The 25,113-nt window shown below is 33.3% G+C and overlaps 3 protein-coding genes across 9 annotated transcripts; 2 read left to right on the top strand and 1 right to left on the bottom strand.

The window, feature by feature from the left end:
- LOC148231299 (uncharacterized) lies at window positions 1–2,692 on the bottom strand. Of its 3 annotated transcripts, XM_088194518.1 has the most exons (10): window positions 2,587–2,684; window positions 2,454–2,518; window positions 2,329–2,389; window positions 2,138–2,259; window positions 2,012–2,075; window positions 1,888–1,946; window positions 1,787–1,820; window positions 401–1,722; window positions 258–330; window positions 1–191 (listed from the first exon to the last, which is right to left on the bottom strand). In XM_088194518.1, exons 1-10 carry the CDS (start codon window positions 2,612–2,614, stop codon window positions 157–159), a joined length of 1,863 nt encoding a protein of 620 aa, XP_088050644.1. In that variant the 5' UTR covers window positions 2,615–2,684; the 3' UTR covers window positions 1–156. The 3 variants fall into 3 exon arrangements, 2 of the variants coding, with proteins under 2 accessions (XP_088050644.1, XP_088050645.1); XR_015810986.1 differs by lacking the exon at window positions 1–191 and having other exon boundaries at window positions 269–330; window positions 1,888–1,963; window positions 2,587–2,692; XM_088194519.1 differs by lacking the exons at window positions 2,329–2,389; window positions 2,454–2,518; window positions 2,587–2,684 and having other exon boundaries at window positions 1,888–1,963; window positions 2,138–2,198.
- Window positions 2,693–4,266: 1,574 nt separating this feature from the next.
- Ubc4 (ubiquitin conjugating enzyme 4) lies at window positions 4,267–5,440 on the top strand. Its single transcript, XM_088194885.1, has 2 exons — window positions 4,267–4,762; window positions 4,832–5,440. Exons 1-2 carry the CDS (start codon window positions 4,382–4,384, stop codon window positions 5,051–5,053), a joined length of 603 nt encoding a protein of 200 aa, XP_088051011.1. The 5' UTR covers window positions 4,267–4,381; the 3' UTR covers window positions 5,054–5,440.
- A 2,088-nt stretch (window positions 5,441–7,528) lies between these two features.
- Window positions 7,529–22,718, top strand: DCTN1-p150 (dynactin subunit 1). Of its 5 annotated transcripts, none has more exons than XM_088195576.1 (25): window positions 7,529–7,639; window positions 7,728–7,927; window positions 8,615–8,739; window positions 12,725–12,757; window positions 13,076–13,153; window positions 13,331–13,445; window positions 15,319–15,456; window positions 15,521–15,718; window positions 15,785–15,989; window positions 16,084–16,223; window positions 16,530–16,637; window positions 17,412–17,483; window positions 18,568–18,702; window positions 18,766–19,169; window positions 19,234–19,339; window positions 19,417–19,579; window positions 20,230–20,411; window positions 20,491–20,631; window positions 20,699–20,872; window positions 20,933–21,061; window positions 21,123–21,245; window positions 21,320–21,853; window positions 21,922–22,041; window positions 22,109–22,219; window positions 22,283–22,718. In XM_088195576.1, exons 2-25 carry the CDS (start codon window positions 7,745–7,747, stop codon window positions 22,478–22,480), a joined length of 3,915 nt encoding a protein of 1,304 aa, XP_088051702.1. In that variant the 5' UTR covers window positions 7,529–7,639; window positions 7,728–7,744; the 3' UTR covers window positions 22,481–22,718. The 5 variants fall into 5 exon arrangements, with proteins under 5 accessions (XP_088051702.1, XP_088051703.1, XP_088051704.1 ...); XM_088195577.1 differs by having other exon boundaries at window positions 13,076–13,135; XM_088195578.1 differs by lacking the exon at window positions 12,725–12,757.
- Window positions 22,719–25,113: the final 2,395 nt, after the last annotated feature.

Here is a 25,113-nt window from a genome sequence, read left to right on the forward strand (position 1 = left end):
TATTTTTAACAATACCCGAATTTATTTTTCTTTGTTTTTTTTATATATAATTTAATTATAACATTATTAATACAGTAGCTGGAGTCATTTTTACTGTAACAAATATTATTTAATTTAATAAAATACAATAAAACTAATTAGTAATTGCAGTAAATACTACGAATTTGGCTCATTTTTAATATTATGTATTTCTGGAAACAATAACATATAATATATAAATTAATATGTATATTAGTTAATGTGTCTATTTTTCGAACCTATTTCAATCTTGTTGTCCGTTATATCCTCATTTTTATAATCCTTATCAAATTCTACTTTGATGGCTTCGTGCTAAAAATAAAATAATCGTTTTAGCAACATAATAAATGTATATAATAAATTTAAATTGCCATATAATTACTTTAATTGTAGCTCTTATAGCATTTGTAATAATATGAGCCTTCATATGCTTTGAAATATAAGCTTTAGTTCTAAATCGTTTTCCACAATAATCGCATTCATAGTTATAATCTCTATGAATTTTCATATGCGTCAAAAGATTTTCTCTCTTTAAAAACGGATATTGACAAATTTCGCATACAAATTTACACAAATCTGTGTGTAATAATTGATGTTTCTTAAGATGAATACTATAATGGAATGATTTCGGACACTCCTGGCATTTATACACCTCTTTATTTTCTACAAGCTTCACATGCTTCGTATGGTTTCGTTTATTTTTAAACGGTTTTTCGCAAACTTCGCATTTGAAGCTAAATGCGTTATTTTTATCATCTTCATGAAATTTTAAATGACTCTTAAGATACGGTTCAGTTTTGAATGCTTTTCCGCATTCTCCGCATTTAAAATCATAAGTAATGTTATGAACCCTCATGTGGCTCAAAAGACTCGGCCTCGTCCTGAACGCATTATCGCACTTATCGCATTTGAATTCATATATATCGCTATGGAATTTCATATGATATGCCATATATACCTTAGTTTTGAAAGATTTATTACATAAATCACACGTGAATTTTAAGTTTTCATGTAGTTTCATGTGATTTATGAGGTTCCTTTTACTTTTGAGAATGTTTCCGCATATATTGCAATTGAAAGACATAGGTTTTTCATGGATTGTTTTATGGTATACTAGATAACTTTTAGTTTTGAATGCTTTGTTGCAAATTTCGCATTTGAAGTTTCTAGATTTTATATGAGTGACTTGATGAGCGTTATGTAAAAATTTATAAGCGAACGATTTATCACAATGTGAGCATTTATATTTAGTGTCTCCTTCATGAATTTTATTATGGATTAGAAATGTCATTTTAGTTTTTAAATCTTTATCGCACACGTCACATTTAAAATCTACGGAAGTCAAGTCATGTATTTTCGCATGTTTCGTCAGGTAGCCTCTGGTTTTAAACGACTTCTTGCATTTTTCACATTTGAAATTCATAGAATCGCTATGAACTTTCAAATGATCGATCATCGATCTTTTAGTTTTGAATGCTTTTGTACAAACTTTGCAGTTGTACTCATTATATTTCCTATGAACTTTCAAATGATCGGTTAAATATGATTTTATTTTAAATTGTTTATCACAAATGAAACATTTGTATTTAGAAGCGTCCGAATGCGATTCCAAGTGCAGTTTAAGACTCTGTTTACGTGTATATGATTTCTGGCAATGCGCACACGAGTATGGTCTAATAACTGCAATGCTACGCAACGAGACAGCTAAAAAATTATTAAATAGTAATAAACACCACTAGCAGTTAAATATTATACAAAATTAACTTACCTAAAATTTTACGTATTTCTTCATCCTTCCGATGCTAAAAATAATCAAGAGATATATTAATATTAAATATTACCAATATCTCTTACCATTTGAGTTCTTACGTGAACGTTTAATTGTTGAGTGGGTAATTCATCCAATACATGTTTAACATGTTTTTTAACTAAAAACATACCATTACTACAAATTAGAAGTCAATTAGCATTTATTTCATTTTTTTTAAATAACCTATGTCAATTGAACTATCTGCTTTATGAATATCTTCGTACTGTTCATTTATGTTTCTTTCAAACTGAAAAAAAACGCTTAAAATAAATATACATATGTAAAACATAATTAAGATATTATATTTACCTTATCTATACATTTAATCTCATTGAAAGCATTTGAAGCTGCAATCTGATTGTTAACACTCGGATGTATAAAGTAACCCGGAGCAGGTAAATCACTTAGTACATTTTTAACATCATGATCATCTTAAACATATTATAATTATCAATTAAAATTCATAAAAATCTTGCAATTTTATACAAAAAAAAAAACACCTATGTCGATAGAGTTGTCAGATTGAGGAACATTATTGTACCATTCACTTTCATTTTCAAACTGAAAAATAAGTATATAATATAAAAATGGGCATATGAAATCTTTATTTGTATATTTTCATTACCTTAATTTTACATTTCATCGCATTAAAAATGTTCGAGGTTCCAACTTGATTTTCAATTCCAGGTTCTAGAAAGTAAGTCAATATTGATTATATATAATCAATATAAATATTCAGTCCGTTATTATAATTATACCTGTTTTGATAGAATGTTGAAATGACATTTTATTAAGTCGAAATTAAGAAAATTCACACGAACAATGCAAACGTCAAACTGACGTTTAAACATTTGTCCCAAACATAAGACACGAACGTCCATGTAATATTTAACGTAGGCACTGAAAATATTAATAAAAATAACACTGATTAAAGTAATTTAAATATGCTAAATTATTATATTTTAACTAACAGTAAATAAATTACATTAATATCCTCGAAAAATATTTAATATTAATATTGATTTTTTGTATAAATCAAATTACCCAATTTCACTCAGATTTAATTATTTTATAAAATTACGTTGTTGCTAAAAACTATATTGAGTTGTGTATAGTCGTAAACTTTGCAAGACGTATACAGTAATGCACTCTATGTGTAATATCGTATATTTTTTGTCTGGTGATGGAATATTTTACGAGAGGACATATGTTATTTCTTCAAAATTACTAGAGGGTAAATTTGTAGTGCTCAATTTCGGTTTAAGAAGCAGGCTGCATAGGCAGTCACCTGGTGTACAAGCTCCAGGGAGCGCCAAAAAATCAAAAGAAAAGCGTAATATTTACTGCAAAATCTTAAAAATCTGAAATGGTTGGCGAGTCTACATGCAATTGAGTTATTATTGTTTTATCTCATTTATAAACCCATAATATCTTTGTCTTTTTTTTAGTTATTGGTTTTTTGGTGGAGCCAAGCACTTCCTGGGTCTCGTAGTCCTCCAGCTCGAGTCTGGATCCAGGAAAGTTATGGCGAGATTGCGGCAAGTGATTATGCAGCGACTCAGATTATACGGTACTGCAACGGCGTCTATGTCACCATTTTGTCTGACTTTAGTGAATAATCCCTATCAAGTCTATAGTCAACAGTTTAGCGACGGATGGTGACAGGTGGTAATTAGACACAGATTGAGCTGCTGCAGTAGTATTATTTTGTAGGATTATAGTTACATTTACATGTTATTACAATTAGTATATGGACGGGGCCAGCCGTTGCAAGTCCGCCAACAGAATGTATTCTTCAAGTCATTTTCGTCAAGTTGTTCCCATAATAAAACCTAAATAAATATATAAATAAACCCTCACATCTTGATTTCATTAAGAATTGTGATATTTCATTAAATTACATGATTTTGGGTAAAATTCAAGTAGGGGCAAATTTCCCCACGTGCTCCTCTTTCAAATGTCGTCCCGCCGTCACTTTGGAGACGCTTGGCTATCATGCGTGCATATCAAGACTTTTTTCAAACAATATTACGACTTACAAAAAGTAAGAATCAAATAAAGCGCATCTAAACAAAATTTTGACCAATAGGAGATCGTAATAAAGAATTATTTTGAACTAGACCTAATAAAAGTTCTAAGACTGTAATTATTTTTAACACTTTTATTTGGTTAAGTTTGGGTTTGAACAGAAAATAGAGTTTCATAGAGTAGCATTTAATTTAAATTAAGTTAAATTATATTTTCGCTAGTAGAAATATATATCATTTGTGAAAATATAACTACACTGAATAATTAATACTTTGGCGACGGGAGGGGATGGGTGGCAATTAGACACAGATTGAGCAACTGTAGTAGTATTTAATTGACGATAATAAGAAGTTAGATGTTAGAATGTACTTTGAAATTAAAAATAGAATAAAAAGTAAACGAGCGTAAACAATGACGATTGCGAAGTGAATTTGCACGAGGGCAACACTGAGCGGTGACAAGTGACGGGCTAGGGTGCAAAACAAATGGACGGTCTGTAAAGCGTCCGACTGTCAGACAGCAAAGATGAGCGCGTTCTCGGCCGTAAACCGAATCCGGCGCGAGCTGCAGGAGGCGGCGCGCAGCGAGGACCTGGTGGAATGCGCCATTAGCGTCACGCCGCAGGACGACCGGCTGCAGCAACTGAAGGGACAGATCGCAGGTCCGCCGGACACCCCCTACGAGGGCGGCAACTTTGCGCTCGACATCGTCGTGCCCGAGGCTTACCCCTTCTCTCCGCCCAAGGTGAAGTTCCTCACCAAGATATGGCACCCGAATATATCTTCGGTCACGGGCGCCATCTGCTTGGACATCCTCAAGGACGAGTGGGCCGCCACGATGACTCTCAGAACGATGCTGCTGTCGCTGCAGGCGCTGTTGTGCTCGCCGGAGCCGGACGACCCGCAGGTAAAACCTCATAATAATTTGGTCACAACAATCCTTTGAAATTAAACTTGAATCGACTGCATTTTACAGGACGCCGTCGTAGCCAAACAATTTAAAAGCAATCCAGAAATGTACGCCGCCACGGCTCGCCAATGGACGCACATTTACGCCGGCGGCCCCGCCAGCGATCCCACCCTCGAGGATCGCATCCGCAAGCTGGTCGAGATGGGCGTCGATAGATCGCAGTCTGTGATGGCCCTCTCGTCCTGCGATTGGGACATGTACCGCTCCACCGAGTTCCTCTTCAACTGATCGATTCGAAAACCCCTCGTGTCATTCCAAAATCTACCTAGAAAATTTCAAATATCGACACAATACTTCTGATTACAATACTTTGAGTTTCAAGGTCTTATAATATACCTGTATAGTATAGTATGTATATGATAATTATAATCGTAAATGGTATCTTGTGAGGGTATACCGATCTGTGAATTATATAATGTGTTATGAATTATTTTAGTGTAAATTTACAATTATTTGTCACCGAGTTTAGCATTACATTTTTTTAATGACTGTAATCTGCGTGATATGGATTATCGTTTTTTCTGTTGTTTCAACAAAAGGTTGTGAAATAAGCAAAATCATTTCTTTTTACATGCTGTGTTATTCTTATACCATAAATCACAAAAATCATACTTATTTTATTATTGTTTTATTTTCATTTTTATATTATGATATTTATGCGATACTATATAATCTTATAGATATTTTATAGTAATAAATAAAATTATATGCAAACTCATATATTTAAATGAAGCATGTCTTATTATTAAAATCATCTACGCCATTATCGGGACATAAGATTACTATGATTAGTTTCAATAATTTGCATACAACTTTCTAACAAATATTTTGAAATATGGCAATATTTATTACTTTTCATAAAGCGACGAATCATGTTTTGCAACAATATTTAACGCACCGTCCTCTAAACAAATAAAAGAATGTCATCACGGAAACTTTTGTCAGAGGTCACCGTGTTAAATATAATCAAATAGGTTCAATATTTAAAACGATGATTTTATAGTTTGAAAACAAGCTAGAAATGTAAAAGTATTCTATTTTCAGTTTCAATGACTTCACGATTATGTGATACGGTATCAAATGTGATTCGTTATTTATTAATCCACTAATAGCAAAAAATCGACCAATTATTTCCAATGCTTAATATAATCGAAGTTCTACTTGAAATATAATTCCTGTTCTTGATAACATCAACGACTGTTATATAATTCTTTTTTTGAGGATTTGCTCAAATTATAAAACAAGGAACTTAATTGAATATAATAAAATTATGTAGTATAAAAAATGTAACAGCAAAATATTTCATTTTATTTTACATAAACTATATTTACTTATTTTTAGATGAATTAAAAACTTGTATTATTTAATACAAAGATCCTATAACATCAGGAATGGTTCTTTTATATCCGTCTTTTGTAACTATGATTGCGATAAATTTCAATAACAGCACTGCTTAAAAATTAATTGGTAGTCGAGATTATTTTGATTTCAAGTTCCTAAGATTAATTTTACTAATTTGGAAATTTTGCCTTGTTATTTATAATTATTTATTAATTATTACTATTATTTAATTCCCAAAGATTTTTAAAGTTTAAGTCAGTTATTGGATTTGTGGAATTGAGGTGACCAGATTTTAAGAATAGCAAAGAATAATAAAATAAAAAACAAGAGAATCTCGGTAATTTTCAGAACGCTAAAGAATTTGAGGACAATCTATTTACAATGATCATTTAGACTTCCGAGAAGGGCGTCATTTGGAAGCGGGACAAGTTTACCCCTTGAATTTGTCCAGAAAATGGGTGTCATTTAATAAAATACTATGAATCTTAATGAAATCAAAATATTAATAAGACAACCATTGACTGGCCAAATTTTGCCCCCATCCTAGAAAAATCTGAAATGACGTCCCTGATTCTAAGCCAAGAATTCTCATGCTATTCCTCAAAAGAATCTAAAAATACAGTCTCTATTCTATCCCAAAAATATTTTTTAAAATATGTTATGTCATTAAAATAATTTCAGAATACATTTTCACCGATAAATATATATTTTATCTATCAAACATATCATGATAGCCACAGCCATAGGCGAGTCGTTAAGAATGAACGTTCTAGGCTCAATGGCCATCAAAAGAGGACTCGATAGTGATTCTCGAAGACGTTCTGGAACCCAAAACTGGAATTCCTCGATAATAGCTGGATTGTCGACAGCACCTTTCAGTAATTTGAAAAATGCTCAGCTCAGCGAATCTCATCCCGATGCTCATAAAAGAAAGAGCGCTGGGATATAAGAACGGATAGCACAATAACCATATATCTTTTTATAAAGGCATCTTAAAATCCTTTTATGAATCTTTTCGATTAAAAGGTAATATTTGGTTATTCAAGGATTCCAAATTATAGATCCCGATTCAAGAATGCTACGAACTAAGATGTCATAGAGGACGCAAATATTTGACGGATCGTCAAAGTGAAAGGCGTTCCTCATAGCAAAGCCGAGCATCTTGGAAGATTTATCACAGAATGCATTTATACCATTTTAAATATAGAAAAAAATTGAATTTGTAATCGCATAATTGAATTATATAATTTTTATTTTTTTCATTTTTCATAAACAAATATTGCACAATTAATTAAATTAAAAAATATTGCACAACTTTCATTAGTTACGTTTTTACTTATGGCAGCACCGGATCGAACAAATGACATTTCTATAGAAGGCGACAGTTATACGTTTCACCCGAAATTTTTCCGTACATTTATCATCTTAAAACGCCCCAATTTGATCAAACAGCAACATAGACGCAAGGAATAGGTAATAAAATTGTTAAGACGCCATTTTAAAATTTGCATATTTGGAGATGTTGATGAAATATATTATGCATACATCTGCCGATGTAAAGGTTGATACACAAATACCATGGCGAGTGGAGAAAAGCAGCTGCGGATCGGGCAGCGAGTCAAAATCTCTGGAAAAGACATCAAAGGAACGGTTGCTTACTTCGGCTATCCGACATTTGCTACTGGAAAATGGGTCGGTGTCGTTTTGGACGAGCCGAAGGGCAAAAACAACGGGACTATCCGGGGGCACGCTTATTTTACGGTATGAAATCTTATAATATATGTACATACTTAGTATGTGACTCACTCTCTTTAATTCTTTGAGCGGTATCGATCTTTCACTTTTTTGAGGTACCCTAGATAATTATATTTTACATATAAATATAACTAAAGAAAAATCATATATTCAGATAATATTTTTTTTAATTTGATTTAATGTAAATGATTTACATTAAAAATAATACCAATAAATTAAAGAGTAGGAAAGAAATAAACATCAAAAAAAATTATATTAATTTTATAAAATAATATTGAGACCCTCTGAATGGATATAAAAGAAATCCACAAAAGCTGAATAATATATAAAATAAATTAACAATTAAAATAAATGATTAAAACATACAAATACAAAAAAGTAATAAAATAATATATAATTTACTATAAATGCAATATAAAATTAAATGATTATAGGAAAATACGTTAAATTAACTCACTACTCAAAGAATTAATACATACATACTGTGTTAAAATTAGTTTAAATAAATGTAATATATATTTGAACACTACTTTAATAAATGACAACCAATACTATCCAAAATTCGGTACCGTCTTTTTTTTGTTAAAGTGAGGTCCAACGTTTTTGATGAAAATTAATAAAATCAATAGCTGAAATAATGAGTTATTAATTCTAAGAAACTAATCACAATATTATATAATTTTAAAATTATAGTGCGACGAGCAGTATGGAATGTTCGTTAGACTATCACAATTGGTAATGTTAGATGTTGATGGCAATCCAATTGAAATGTTGGCTACGACACCCGAAGAGAAAGGAGCTAGATCCAGATTGAGCAGGTAATTGATCATATATTATATTTATTCGATTGAGAGTGAGTTTTGATTTGGTTTGAAAAATAACGGATGTATTTTTTTTGTATATTAATATAACTGTAAATTTATTCATATTACTCTTATGGTTATTCATGATTATTATTATATTTTAATTGATAAAGTTTGTATTGTTTTAAATAATATTAATCATGAATACATGCGCTTTCGTTGTATAAATAATTTTCTATTGCTTCATATCGTTGGTGTTTATGTATGTTTATTATTATTATGTTATAGATAATGTGAATAATGTTTCGTTTAAACACTTTTATTTGCACGCATAGCACACACGGCAAAATGTCTTCTAAAATCACAATTAATTTAATCGGAACGATAGCACCAAAGTGCCCTATCGCCAATACAAAACCACATACGAATACTTGCGTAGTCAAAAAAGTGTCAAACTACACAAAGCTTTCGCATGTCAAAGACAAGGCCACGTTGAAAGTTGACAAAGTGAACAATAACACTAACATTTCAATCACTTGTATGTCCGCAAATAAAACTAAAAAAGAGCCAGTGGCTCATTCGTGCAAAAAGTCTAATACCACTGAGAGTAATAAAAAAACAATGTCAGTGCTAATTTCTTATAAAAAGCAAGTATTAACAGTATATTTAAATTTTTGCGTGTATTAATAATGATCTATGCAACTTGTAAAATGTGTGCTAATAATGTTTAACTATGTAAAGGCGAGCTACGCTTGAGCTTGATTGCACAATAATTATTTAACAAGATGTTAACCCTTATAGTGCCACTAAATAGATGTAACAATATACTAAGATTATGCATCGATTTTTGCTAACATTTGTCATTTGAAATCAAATCCAATCAGATATGGTGAAAATATGGTTGGTAACGATGCACAATTGCAAAAACTATCAAAACACGGATTTTCGCCAGAATCTTATTATGTCAAATTATACACTTTTATTGTACAGGTGGCTTAAAAAACAGATCGATTTTTAACTATTGTGATAAATCAGACGTTAACCCAATACGTTACAAGGGCTAACAATTATTAATTTTAAACTATATTATAATATATAAATATATAGGTTTCGTGTAGCTGATCTATATTCTTAAATCTTGTCAACACAGCCGTTAGCCCAATAGTGTAAACACAATCAACACCTACAATTAAGTAGTGAGACGCCAAACTGAAATCAAAGTCTATAAATTAATGACATGTATGAAAATGTGCGTTTTTTTGTTTTGGCTCATCAGAGTGCTTCCATTAGGACATATCATTGATTGTACGGTCTATTGGTAATAATTCGTATTGCATTATGCAATTATATTCAAAGAAAATATTAAGGAAAACTTTGCCAGTCCATCAAACTTGACGTGCTTTTTTTGTTCTTGGCTTTTTTAGACACTTGTATTGTTATTTTTCATTAACCATACAACCTGTTGTTGAGAATTCGTAATGATTAATATCGGTATAATTTAAGAAAAAAATGATAATCGTAGAATTTAATCAAACTTGATGTGCTTATTTGTTCTTGACTCTTCAGGACGCTTTCGTTCAAACAGTGTAAAACTGCAATATAAGACTTTATTGATCTATTATTAAGAATTTGTAATAAACAGTATCGTTATAATCAAATAAAATCTGTTAAGATAATCCTAACATTTGATCGAACTTGATGTGCTTTTCTTTGATCTTGACCTTTCAAGGTGATTTAACTGCAAAGTAAGACTTATTATTGATCGTAAGATCTATTGGTAATAATCCCTACTGAATTTTACCGTTATATTTAACACTAGATTTTACGGAACCCGTCAAATTGATGGGTTTTTAATTTCTATTCTGATTTGATTTGTATCAGACAGTATTTTTTCTGTTTTTTTACGACTTTATATTTGAACAACGCAAATATATTAGCACTATTTTTATTTTTGAAAATCTGGTCACTATATACCTATTTTTAATAACACCCGTCAAATTGATGGGTTTATACCCGTAAATCTAGTGTTAAAAAAATAGCAAGGAAAACCTTAACAATCGATTGAACTTGATGTACTTTTTTTGTCTTGACTCTTCAAGTCGCTTTCATTGAAAGAGTGTTAAACCGCATTTAAAAGACTTGTTATTGATCTATTGGTAATAATTAATATTGAATTATTTCATAATATTCAAAGAAACCGTAAGAAGAACTGAAACATTCGATCGAACTTGACGTGATTTTTTTTGTTTCGGCTCTTGAAACAGTGTAAAACTGCAACGTAATACTCTTGTTGACTATAATATATTTTTAAGAATTTATATCGTTATAATTGAATTACAATAATCTTAACATTTGATCGAACTTGACATGCTTTTTTTGCTTTGGCTCTTAAAATCAAAGTAATACTTCTTATTGGTCGTACAATTTATTTTTGATTGATTTTATATGCAGTATTTTCAACTAAAGAGTCCACTTTTTATTTATCTATTTACTGTAAATCTTATGTTGCAACATAACAAGCGTTAGAAACAAGTCATTAAATGTATTTCAGTGACATCTATTTTATTATTTAAAAACTATTATTAGCTTAATATTATACACAATGATTTTATTTTAATTATTCATCACGATATCTGGGTCTTTTATATCCGTCTTTTGTTATTATGCTTATGCAATTTAATCCAACATTTCTTCCCTTGTGACACTTTTATTTTGTAACATAACATTTCATTTCGTATTAAGTTATTTCTTTTTATTATTTGTCGTTCTATAGAATGCGAGATTTTTCAGCGTACTTTTTCCTCATTTAGTGGTGTCAAAGCGTTTTTGTTTTCGTCCCCATAGTAATTTAAAATTGTGCTAATTAATATCTCAGCTATGTTCGATTGCCAGTCTGAATCGCCATCTTGTAACAAAATAGAAAAATTACAAAATTACACCATTAAAAATTCTACAAATAAATTTAAGAGGGTAAAAATGTTATATTATATATTATATATTTTTATGATTTTATTATCATCTTGTTTCAAAATCGTGGCTATTAAAGAAATTATTATTTTCTTAAAAAAATGTAAAGAGGTCAAACATATCTTATAATATAAATTTATAAAAAATAAATATAAAAGAAATTATATTCAATATAACGATTTTTGGTAACTATGATGATTCATAGTTTTTAACTAGATTTTAAGGAGTGTTCTGTGAAATTGCTCTTGTAAATATCTCAACAAAGTTGATTAGTCGGCCTGATCTAACATATTGTTTCAAAATAGCGGCTATTTAAAAATAATTAAATATTAAAAAATTGTAGAGAAAAAAATAAAGACGTTAAAAATGTTCTATTTTTCATTTTTATATACAGAAATCTACCTAATTCTTGTGGCCTTTTAAATCGTTCAGTTTTTTTATGTCACCTGTATATTATTGAAAAGTAAAAAATATTATAGTAGATGGCATGAAGGGTGTTAATATTTATTTTAAATATTATGTATTTAATAATGTCTATACTTTATTATGTAATTTACAACATATAATTGAGAACAGTATCGAGCAGGATTGATAATGATACCAATTTCGCTCAACACTGGTCTAGAAATTTAATATTCGTAAAAGATTATTCAACGGATACTACTGGACATTTTATATAAAATTGTTTATATGTAATTAAAAAATGTATGAGTTAATCGGGGAAAAAATGTTATAATATCAGACAAAATGCTTTCGCTTCTATTTTATTCTATAAAGTTTGCCGCTTAGGTGGTGGACGAACATGATATAATAAATATATTTATTCAAGTCTTTCGCTAAGGATGTACTATTAGTTTTTTTACGTTTTAAAATGCTATCACACTGTTTTAGAACTTTGTAGTGTCTATTACTGTCCCACGCTGTATGTATGTAAGCATAGTCACCATACGTGAGCAAAGATCGATTAGAATAATGTTTTAATTAAACGCCCATAACATTTTTATTTTTTCCCAATACCTTCCCATTGGAGCAGTATTACTCAGGCCCAAAGATCTAGACCCACGACGTAAGTAGAAAATAGTTTTTATTACAAATAGACTTAGAATCTTATAGTGTGATTTATTATTGAAAAAATATGAATGTTCTTATTATTATTATTTATTATATCATTATTATAATAATTAATCTGCTACTACAAAATATAAATATACTGCTCCATTTATTATTATTATTATTAATAATAACTAAACGTAATGCTAATATTAATGTAATGCAGTTTACGATTTAAGCATGTAATTTTATTATTATATAAGAAGTGTAATATTATGTTAAGTTGAATTTATTTTTATGTCGCAATAATTTTTTGGACGCCGCTCAACAATAGTGTAAGAAGAAAGACTTCGCCGGTGAAATCAGCTAAACCGACGTCGCTTTCCGTCTCAAGGTACATTACAACAAACATGTAAGTTGAGAAACAAGAAGATAATTAATAACACGATGCGGTATTGTAAATCTCGCACACCAACGTGTGCGAGATTAGATCAAATTGCTCAATTGTATCATACTAAACACTTGAAGTAGATCATTTCGCTTCCAATTTAAATGGGTTGCTGATTGCTGAATTTTTGTAATGTTTTAGCTCTCGTCAATCGTTGATGGGCTCTCGTCAGTCACTATCAAACGTGTCTATTCAATCTCCGAATGAGAGAGCAGCGTCTCCGGATTCGTCCAACAAAAGAGCGTCGTTTGTAGAAGTAAGTATATAAGACCTTTGAAGGTTTAATAAAATGATCGAGAGCGTGAGTCTTTTTTGAACCAAGATGGCTCGTTGTCTGTTTTTTCCTACCAACTACCAAATATGAATCTTTCTAAACTTGTAGTCCCCATTTTAATTTTAATACGGATATTATGAGAAAAAATATTATGAAAGCTAAAATAAATGAGTTAGTGAACTAATCCTTTTGCGATTGATTGTATTTTAATGCCGAAAGTTTGGTTTGAATATATTATAATGGTGATCCGCTGCGGCTGGAACGTCATTTGGAGGGGAAGGTGGAAGCATTTGGCCCTCTTTTTAAGCTTTGAAACTTAAATTTGAGAAAATTATTTATTTACTTACGTATAGATACAAATTAATTATTTACACATGTAACTTTTAGATGAAAATATATGTAATTAATTTATTTAATGGTTTGTAAATATGAAAATATTCCTAATTATCGAAAATTACATGTAATTTCATATGAGAGCAATATTTTTATAAATTTCTCTTTAGGGGGCGTATCGCGGTATCGTATAGAACTACTGGGCACCCCCTATACGTTCTGTATAAAAAAAAATATAATTTTTTTTTTCAAAATGGCGGCGAATGTAAAAATTTAAAGTGTCAAAACTTTGCAAAATGAAATCCTACTGAAAAATGTCGTATGCAAAAAGTGTTCAGAAGCTTAATTTGCATTTAAAAAAATTAAATTTTTTTTTTTAAAAAAAAAAACGAGTCTTATGGTAAATTGACCGGGCCCCCATACTGCGGCCGATGAGACTTGTGTGAATATAAATGGATTTTTATTAAGTGATATTTACATGTGACAAATGGACGATTACAGCGTGACGTTTCTCGCGATGAAGGTGAAGGTGGCCCAGGTGGTGATGCTGGTAGATGATTCTCAGGATTCTTGTGGCTGTGTGCGGCGAGTGTCAGGTGTGATTTTCAGGTCTGTCGGTGAGAGTGCATAGCTGGTTCCTCCGGATGACTGCTGGTAGATCGACTGCGTCGCTGACTGTCTGCTCGTCTCTGCCCGTCTGCTCGTCTCTGCCCGTCTCTTGCCTCAGGCCGTCTGCCCTCTCCTCCTCGGAGTCCGGGCTTATATCCTTTAGGGGTTGCACGCTTGCTGGCCAATCGCGTGCATCGGTCTCCTAGCCAATCACTGCAGTCGCTTCGTAGAACTCTAGAAATCGGATGTTGCATTTTCGAAAGCGAGTTTTTGCTTGTCGAGACTTTCGAATTCTTCGGAAAGGGTTTGCAATGTGGTGATTGATTGCGTCCGTACCGTTTTGTCACAAAAAGTACTCTCTTAACGACTCGTGTTGTGTGGTCAAAAGAAATCCCTCTTGTGCCATGATATTTGTCTCATTGTTAATGCATGAACGTTTTTGATGAGATGAGACAATTGCCCTTTTTTGTACGTGAACCTATTTGTGTGGTCGCCACAGCTCCTACCCTTTTAAAATATAATATTATTTATAACCTTCACAGATGTCATTATTCATGAATATAAATATTTGAAGAAACTTTGGGGGATCAATCATCATTGAACCCTGGTCGACAACCTAATATTTAAGGCCCAAAATTCTTGATATTCCTGACGCTTAGCAAAGGGAAAGTGTTTTTCAGAAGCACTCAGAAACGTGTGATAAGCCAATGATTTATATTTTTATTAGAGAGGCTTATAAACAAATCTTTCCTTCATTTTTCTTCCATATATTTGTATATTTCGATAACTTTGACGTTCAGAATTCAGTCAAATTTATATGAGATGGATTTTTTGAACGCAACAGAAAAAAAAATATTTGGTCCAGGAGCTATTATTAATATTAAAAAACTTATGCTTATATAATAATTTTCAGACGAACTTTGTCGAAACACTTAACCCACAATTCACGCCCGGACAAAGCATCACATCTCCGATCAATCAAATGAATGTGGTGCCATCAGGACCGACGGCGGCCGAAGAGAAGATTGCCTACATCCAAGCTCAGCAAGAGGTAAATATCTGATTAATATTTTACGATACTTATTATTTATATTAATCAAATTTAATTATTGTAGATCATCAACTTGAAAGCCCAAGTGGAAGATTTGACCGAGAAACTGGACACTCTGAAACTGAAGCGGCTAGAAGAGAGAGAAAAGCTGAAGGAGCTGGAGAGATTGCGCATGCAACTCGAACAGATGACAGAGTTTAAGAGCAAAATCATGGAGTCGCAGGCGTCTCTCCAACGAGACCTGCAAAGAGCCAAGTTAGAAGTGAGTCGATGGAGTTATGGATTGATTTACTAAAACTATATTATATTAATTAAACAATATATAAAGGCTCGTGAAGCTGTTGTGGCACGAGACGCTCACGCAGAAGAAATGGCCGAATTGTCTGAAACGGTAGAAATGGCTACGCTCGATAAGGAGATGGCCGAAGAAAAGGCAGAGACTCTGCAGTTGGAATTAGAAGCGACGACCGAGCGTTTGGAAGAGGCTTTATTAGATATACAACTGTTGCGAGCTGATATGGAAGGCAAGACAGGTATATTATATACATATTAGGAGCATATCATCTCGTTATTACATATCTAGTTCCTAGATTTCATCTAATATGTATCTGATCGTATCATTTATAGAGACGAAAGGCGAAGGAGGCGGCGCGTCAACTTACGAGTTGAAACAACTGGAGCAGCAGAATGCGAGATTGAGAGACACTCTCGTGAGGCTCCGAGATCTGTCTGCTCACGAGAAACACAGCATGCAAAAGATGCAGAAGGTATTGATATAACATAGTAAAAACATATTTTGATAATTTATGTGTGATAGCTTTTTATTATATATAATATATAATGCTTCATTATTTGCGTTTATTTATTATAGGGTAGCAACACCAAAGTTGCTCCGGAGGTTTGTCATTGTTTGATATGATGATTAACATGTTTTGATGTTATCAATGATTAACATTATATGTTTATTAGATCCCCTATAATAATTAGAGACGAATGTGTGTGATGCGATGCATTACTTACCCAAATTTTGTCAAATTGAACTGTATACTGATTGTCTCATGTGTGTTTTTTAGGATATGGATCAGAAGCGTTCGGAAATAGCAGAGTTGGGCAGGACGAAGGAAAAGTTAAGCTCAAGGGTGGAAGAACTAGAGACGCAAATAGCCGATTTACAAGAACAAGTATGTTATATTTTTAAAATTGCTAATCTATATTGTAAATAAATAAGGCGGTTCCATATTGAATTGACCAAATAAATATGTTTTTAAACCACTGTTATGGAATAGGGAGCGGATTCCTCAACGTGCCCTTGCCGTGATTCTTTACAAGTGTCTTAAACTGCAAAATTAATTAGGCTAATTCAATATTGAACCAACTGCGTGTTTATATATTCTTGAATCTCCTTATTTATATTATTCTCACTTTAAACACATATTAACTTTACCATGTTTGAAATGCACAAAGTTATATTATACTTTGCCCTACATCTCAAATTGTAAATACAATAAAATACATAAATTTCGCTAGTTTAGTTGGATAAGATGCAATCGATAATATTTTGCTTAAAATATGTTATAATAGCACTTTTTTTCACAAGTTATTTTAAGGTCAGATTAATCTTAAAAATTACTTATAATCGACTTTGTGATACGTTTATTGAATCTCATCAAACTAAACTAACGATCTGCAAACATATTTTGGCTTTCAATCAATCTATTGTACCATAGATTGTTTCTAGTAAATTCTGTTATTTTTTTTCTCGCGAATTGGAGATTCGAGAAAACGACGTAAGTTTTACGTTTCATTACCTTAAAACAATGTGTGTTTGTGTTGTTATTGTTTTTATTATCATATATACGACCAGCCTTTGTTTGTTTACGTAAAGCTTAAATAATCCTATTTTATTATGATTCAAAGAACCGACTTGTGTGTTTCATAATTTAATTTTATTACAGGTGGATGCCGCTTTGGGAGCTGAAGAGATGGTCGAACAATTGGGCGAAAAGAAGATGGCTCTGGAAGACGAGGTTAATACAATCTTTATAAAAATATTCATTCAGTACTTTGAATCCAAGTTTTGCATTATGCACATGAGACTAAAAAATACTAGGCATTCTGATATCTCGATCATCTTCGTTTCTCGAAAAATGAGAATTCTCAACTTCACTTCTCAAGTTTCTTGAGAATTATGATATGCGCAACACGTGTTAATATAGAAGGAATACATTTATTTTATCTCAGCCAAAACTAACGGTAGCCATCAGTTCCCAGTAATTCTGTTATATAACAGAGAAATGGTCGCACCCTTTTTTATGATAGGGATGGCTGGTGAAGTGAAAACAAAAGCAGGTATTGCATATACAAAATTCTTTCTACTATTTGTACATTTTTATCTCAATTCGACATATTTTTACCCAAATGGTCCACGGAATATGATTCATTAAACATTTGTGTTAAATATTAGAAATAAGTAAGTCTCAATAATTATATTTAAATAAAATACATATTTGAAATAATTGCGTAAAATGTATGTTTTTTTGAAAAAAAACATTTTTCATTAAATGTAAACCCCCATATAGCGTATGCGGCAGTCCCTCCTATAGCGTTGTTTTTGTAACTTTTTTCCCTTGACTTCGCTAGACGTATTCTGTGACGGGCGAAACACTGCCCACTTTTTGTATGGCCATGGAAAAATTATGATCAAGCAAATCAGTGTACACATGCTCTTATTTACAAACTAAGTACATAAAAAATAGGAAAAAAAATTGATTTGCTGATTTCGTTAAATTTACAAAATACAGTTGAAATAATCTAACCTCAAATTTTGTATGAGTTCCTAGTCCCCTATAGTATTCCTATAACGAAGTCCCAGTCTCTACGCTATAGGGGGGTCGATTGTAATACATTGATATTTTTTTCTGTTACCATCTAAAGATAGGTTGTACTAATTAAAATGTGTAGATGGGTGTTTTTTTAAATTAAACTTGATTTATATTTTATTTTTTAAGTAAAAAAATATGAAAAATATAATGTGCAGCATTTATCCAACGTTGTAAAACTGATACGCCTTCGTAAATCCTAGACTAAGAAAAAATCATTTGTATTATATAGGTTGCACAATTGAAAGAAGAAGTCTCTGAACTGGAAGCACTGCAAGAAGTTCACGAGCAACTGGTCGAATCGAATCACGAATTGGAGATGGATCTGCGCGAAGAATTGGAAATGGCTCACTCGTCCACAAGAGAGGTTTTATTCTACATTGCGAATCAATATAATAAATAGTTGTTATTATATAATAAATTTATTTAGGCTATCCGAGAACGAGAAGCTGCTTTAGAGAACATATTAGATAAAGACTCGACAATATCAAAGTTCAGAGAGCTGGTGCAGCGCCTCAATGAGCAGTGCGTTGAATACAGGAACAGATTGGACGAAAAAGACAATAAGAACAGCGGAGTCGAGGTTCGCACGGTTACGGATCAGCAATTGGAGTTTGTGAGTCAAGTAGGAGCTCGAACTGGTACCCGCGCTATAGATCTTCAATTGAGAGCTTTGCAGTTGAAACAGGCAGCCGAACACGCCGCATTGCTCCAAGCGTATATGCCTGATCATCTCATGTTGAGAGGAGGTGATCATGATGCTATTCTGACCCTCCTACTCATACCGAGAATGATCTGCAAAGCTGATATTATACTCAATCAGATCAGGGATAAGTAAGTAATGCATATATAACATTATCTGATTTATAAAATTGTAAAATTCGTTTTCAAATTATAGATTCCCTCCTTCGGCACACACGGACCGAGAACATATCGTAAAATCTCACGCTGCCGTACAATACAGCTTCAGATGTAAGATGCAGAATCATCTTCATATGCTAATGGTATTGTTTGGTTTTTTTTTAATTATTTTTATAATGTTGAAGATTTTTATATGATTTAAATTGTGTTGTTGTATTAGAGCATCTTGGATCAGTACGCTCAAGGATTGACGACTTGTACGCCAGATACGCTATTGAAAGTCGCCGGTGCGCTTCCCGATCTATCCTTGCAAGAACGGCCCTTGGACGCAATTATTCATCTTTTGAAAACTGATCGGCTGGATGAAAACTGTTCAATTGAAGGTTTGCTAAGTGTTTCAATCTCTATATCTCTCCTCAATTAATATCTGTCATTTGGTTTGGTGTTAATGTTCAATTTATTACAAAGAAACCTTTATGAAAATTTGATCTATATTGTTTTTTAGAAAATGTATTAATTTCGATGATCTTGATATCTCTTCTTGATATTATTTAATTTACCTATTCATCCGTGAGATAAGGAAAATCTAAGCAAACCTAATCTGTGATGATCAATTGGAATTATAATTATATAATAATCACTAATTCCGATCTTCCAGACACGATAGAAATTTAAAAACACTAAGGTCCGTATGGAATTTGAACCCAGATCTTCCAGGTCAATAATCGGAGACTTATACTACTCAATCGTGTTGAAAAACATCATAAATTAAACCGCCTTTTTCAAGTACCTTCTTAAATAGTTTGTGTAAAATTATTTGTGTTCCAATGAATTCTCATGGCTCAAATCTTTCCAGTTTTTATATCCATACAAATTAGTAAAGAATTTCTTGGATTTAGAAGATTTATCCTTGGAATAAAACAACCATTTTCTTTCTACTTTCTGAAAAAGATTGAAAAAATCCTCGGGAACAGCACCCGTTAAACTGTATATTGTAGAATAAATAATATTTACCACAATTTTGCTCATATAGGATTGGAAAAATGCTATGCCTTCTTAACGACAATGCAACCGGCTCTACTTGGATGTGGAGGACCAGGATTGCCCGCATCTAGATCTGCTGAAGCAAAAGCAGTACGTTCTTGGTGCGCCGCCATATCGTCTTGCATGGAAGGCATCATAAGTGATGCCAATGTTCTAAGATGTCTTTTACAAGTAACGTTCTTACTAATAAATACACAATTGATCCTAATTAAACTAAATAAGAACCTAAACCATTTCTATTGTGTCACAGCCTGACGAAGAATCGCGCGACATGCAGCGGCTGGTCGAATACTTAATGACAACCTCCGAGGAGATCTTACAACAATTAAAGACCATAAGGAGACGATTGCCCACCGATCCTTTGATAACTAATTTGGGATTAGCATCGGAGGTTAGTTTTCTTAGAGTTTATAATATATTCAATGTAATAATTATTAATTATAATATTATAATTGTAGTGGTGGGAAAGATCAGCGCCTATCATGCAACGAGAAGCTACCCGAGCCGCTGGATGCGCAGCAGCCGGTGCTAGAGCCTCTGCTGCCATATCCGCTATGAGCGATCCAGCTTTTCCGGGAGTCGGCGATTTGAAGAAGCTCTGGGCTCAAGCGAGTGACGATCATTATCAACAAGTTAGTTTATTTTAATTTATCTTATTCGATTCCGGATGATTAATATTTTTTTTATGAAAGGACGATCTTGGACCTCTCGGATCAATGAAGAAGTCTTTAGATTTATTGTGTACTGAGATCTTATCTTTGGCAGCGTTCACACAACAGCAAGAGTATGAAATCAACAGCACTTTGAATCAAGAATCTAAAGTAATGACTGAAAAATCATTGATCGATTTAAATTGTATTTTAATTGCAAATATCATTTTAGCCCACTCCGCCTATTATTGAACGCGCACAATTAGTTAAGAAACAGTTGGAAGAGACCAAAACTCTTACGCTCAAATTAGAGAATAAAGAAGCCAATATTAAAGAGCTCAAGAAACTTCTCAAGGTAACGTTATATTTTTATTTATTGTATTGTTTTATTGAGAAATTTGCGAAATTTTAATTGTTGTTGAATTTTAGACGAAGCAAGATGAAGTGTCGGAAATGCAGATACGCAAAGAGCTCGCTGAAAAGAAACTTAGCAGCGTGGCAAGAGATCAAGAGCTGCAAGTCGAAAAACTCACCAGGAAATTAGAAGACGCACAAAATCAACTGAAGAGAAAAGAAAAAGAGTTTGAAGCCACAATGGATCATCTGCAGCAAGACATAGACGCCTTGGAATCGGAGAGAGGCACTCTGAAGGACAAGCTGAAGTCTTATAAGAAAGGAGATAAGACTGCGTCCGGACAGTCAGGAGAAACATCTCTACCGGGAAGTCCAAAAGCGTCTCACAGCGAGAGAAGCATGGTCAGAACGTGCGCCGATACTTCCGAAGGACTGCAGGAAGAGCTGGCTCTCATGCAGAATCAACTGAGCAACGAAAGAGCGGAGCGTATCGCTCTGGAAAGACGGCATTGCAAAGAGGTGTTATCTCGGTTGGCGCCAATCGTCAACCCAACCGTTACGCATTCCAACTTGCAAAAGATCAAGGAGAAGTTCGCCAAATTCCAATTCGTAAGTTTCGTTTCGTAAATATTTACATCTATTCATCGGCTCATTGGTGATTTGATTTGATCGAACAGGACTGGACCATGTTCTTGGCTACGTCTGGCGTTTGCATATTCCCCGAAGATCCGTCGAAGTACGAGAAAGCTTTAGAAGATCATAAAGTTAAGCAAAAGCTCGTCAGAAAAGAACTACTGGTATTCCATCATTAAAAAATTATATTTATCATACAATATGAATATTTTATAATATATATATTTTTAGGATCGTCTCCAAGATATTCAGTCCGAGCTGCGTGAAGAATATTTGAATAGGCGTCCGTGGAGATGCATAGAAGCAGATTTTGCTAAATTCCCATCACCGGAATTGACCAGGGTATGAATTAAAAAAAATAATACTTTGCTGATTTTTTATTTATTGATTATATGCGATTTTCAGGTTATGCACAATCAATCGTTCTTGGACGTTGGCACGTTAGAATATAAATTACCGTCCGGTCAATTGCCACCGGGCGAAGGAATCGTACACGTGACGAGAGATCAATTGGCTGAGATTCAAGAGACCATTGATAGGCTGGGAAGTAACGTATCATTCCATTATACGCCACAATTTAATCAAATCAATACCGCAGCTTAGGAGATGCAACTATATTACCAATTTATATGAAATTATATTAATCGAATAATTTATTAATGGGGTTATAAGGATGTGGAAAGACGCTACGCTGTGATTATCTATTATAAGAAAACGTTGAAGTGCCGAATGTGAATTTACTGGGTGTGTTTATGTTAATTTGTTATTATAGACATTTTTGTAACGTTTTCATTATTTTGCTTCGAGTTTTGCTCTATTAAATTTACTAATAGAAACAATAGTCGGTGTGTTGTTTTAATACATTAAATTGTTCCTACACTTATCCCTTGTTTTATACGGTTAAGAAAAACATTTTTTTTAAAATACTCCTCTCCCATTTTTTGCACTTGACCTACATGTGGAACCTCTCCCACTGCCCATGCAGTGTCTTGAGTTGCTTTTTGGAGTGCACGCATGTCGCTGAAGATTTTGCTTGCGTAATAAGCAATGCAATAAAATTCTCATAGAGCAATGCAAGGATTATAATTAATAAAATATATATGGGGACCCCGAGACGACCGTCCGGGACGCAGCACAAGCGAAAGTGATGTCCTGCTGAGCCATGCATCCAAACTAAGCGGCGTCGTACCATAACACCGCATCCCCGCCACCGCAAGCTACGCGCGGAGTGGGGATGGGGATCCCGAGACGACCGTCCGTGACGCAGCATAAGCGAAAGTGAAGTCCCGCTGAGCCGTGCACCCGAACTAAGCGGCGTTGTACAACTGCACCGCACCCCCGCCACCGCAAGCAACGCGCGGAGTTGGGATACTGTTGCACACCCAACCGGGATTAGCTCCCAGCAGCTCACTGGACTACACTCGCCGCTCAACTTGACTACTCGGATTCTACACCTCGCTTCCTGTCTGAGCAACCATCTCCAGGACACGCGCTCGAGGATTAATATCGACGACTGTCGAAGGATCCCAGTCAACACGCGTCAAGAACATACCGGAAGATTTCATAAGGGCCACTTTGTACAGTTCGCTGTACAAACGTCCTACCCCAAATCGTCAACCGGACCCACCGATAACTACAAATATAGAAGCGTAGCCACGACCGCTTCATATATATTGCTAGAACATAATGAAAGGGGTGATAAGATAATAATCCTGACAGCCGTACCTCAACAACAAAAAATAATTCTGCTCTGTATACTCCTACATACCGGCACTCAGGCGCCCCCTCAGGGCGACCAACCAATCACAGGAAATAAAATGACGAAGCACTGACTGTTGAACATATATAGACTAGATTATACTGTGCTTTTATCCCTTCTCTTTTAAAGTGATTTTTAGAATTTTATTCATACAAATATTGTCCGGTATGAAATGCATAATATTATATCGCATTTACATATCTTGAATAACTGAACAACTTTTCGATTTTCAACTCATTAAACATAAGTAGCATCGCATAGTGCCATCTGAACTATAGCAGTGAAGATACCGAAACTGAAAATTCAGTTTCGCAATGGGAATGCTTGTTACCGAGCGTTCCCACTGCAAACGGCGCCGACGTGATTTTATTGCTTTTGACTTATAAGAAGTGATAATTGTTTTTGCGGACTCCTATTGACCAAAATTCGCTTTGAATATAATTTGACTAATACTCTTACATTAGAAGTCCGTAGTAATATCGATACAGATAGCTATCATATTTTTATGACATAGTATAATATCTAATGCGAGATGCGACATCTCTCTGTACTTTCCCCTAAGAGAGTTAATTGGCTTAGCTTAAATTTTAGACTTTCCCTAATGAAAGTTCTAAAACTATAATTAGTTTTAGAATTTTCATTAGTAGAAATATATATCTGCTAGTGAAAATATAAACATAATAATAATGCACTTGACTTGATGCGTGTAAAGGAAGGGACCACACAAAATCCCTCGTTACGTCCAGAAAAAAAGGGTTTCACGTAAATAACACGTAATTACTCTCCATGCATTGGAAGAATATTTCTTTGTAGCGAAATGGCACATTATATTTTCACTGGTAATAATATATATCTACCGGTGAAAATGTATTCCGATATAATTTCACTTAAATGATATTTTAAAAAATATTTTTGGGTTAATTTGAGACTGATTCTTTTTAGATTTTTTCAGAGATAACCCAAGTATTTCTGGATTAGAATTAGGAACGTCATTTCATCTTTTTCCGGAGGAGGGAAGGGGGAAAAAGGTCAGTGGTCATTTTTTTTATATTTCGATTTCTTTAAATGACATGCATTTTTCTGGCCAAATTCAATGGGGGTCAAGGTAAACTGGTCACTAAGATCATGCGATTTGACACCGTTGAAGCACCTAAAAACAAACATCTGCAAAGTTATAACTGAGATACTGCCCAAGATGTACGAAAAAGTCATTGAAAATTACATGGTAAGGACCGGCCGTTGCAAATAGTCAAGAGGCGATATCTTTATTTTTTTTAAATGTTCGGATACTGAAGTTGGATCATCCTTTATATATGATATCCTTCAGCATGAACAATGTATCTATCTTACAAGTGAAGGACTACTCCCGATTAAAATATAACATTCAGCCCAATTAATCCTTGCGACATTATAGACCTATAATAGGGCATAAAATAATAAATATATGACAGTCGATTCGTCAACATCAGTTTCACAA

The sequence above is a fragment of the Plectrocnemia conspersa genome, unplaced genomic scaffold, assembly GCF_051122295.1.
Source record: "Plectrocnemia conspersa isolate PC_06_02 unplaced genomic scaffold, ASM5112229v1 ptg000010l, whole genome shotgun sequence".
Classification (NCBI taxonomy): domain Eukaryota; kingdom Metazoa; phylum Arthropoda; class Insecta; order Trichoptera; family Polycentropodidae; genus Plectrocnemia; species Plectrocnemia conspersa.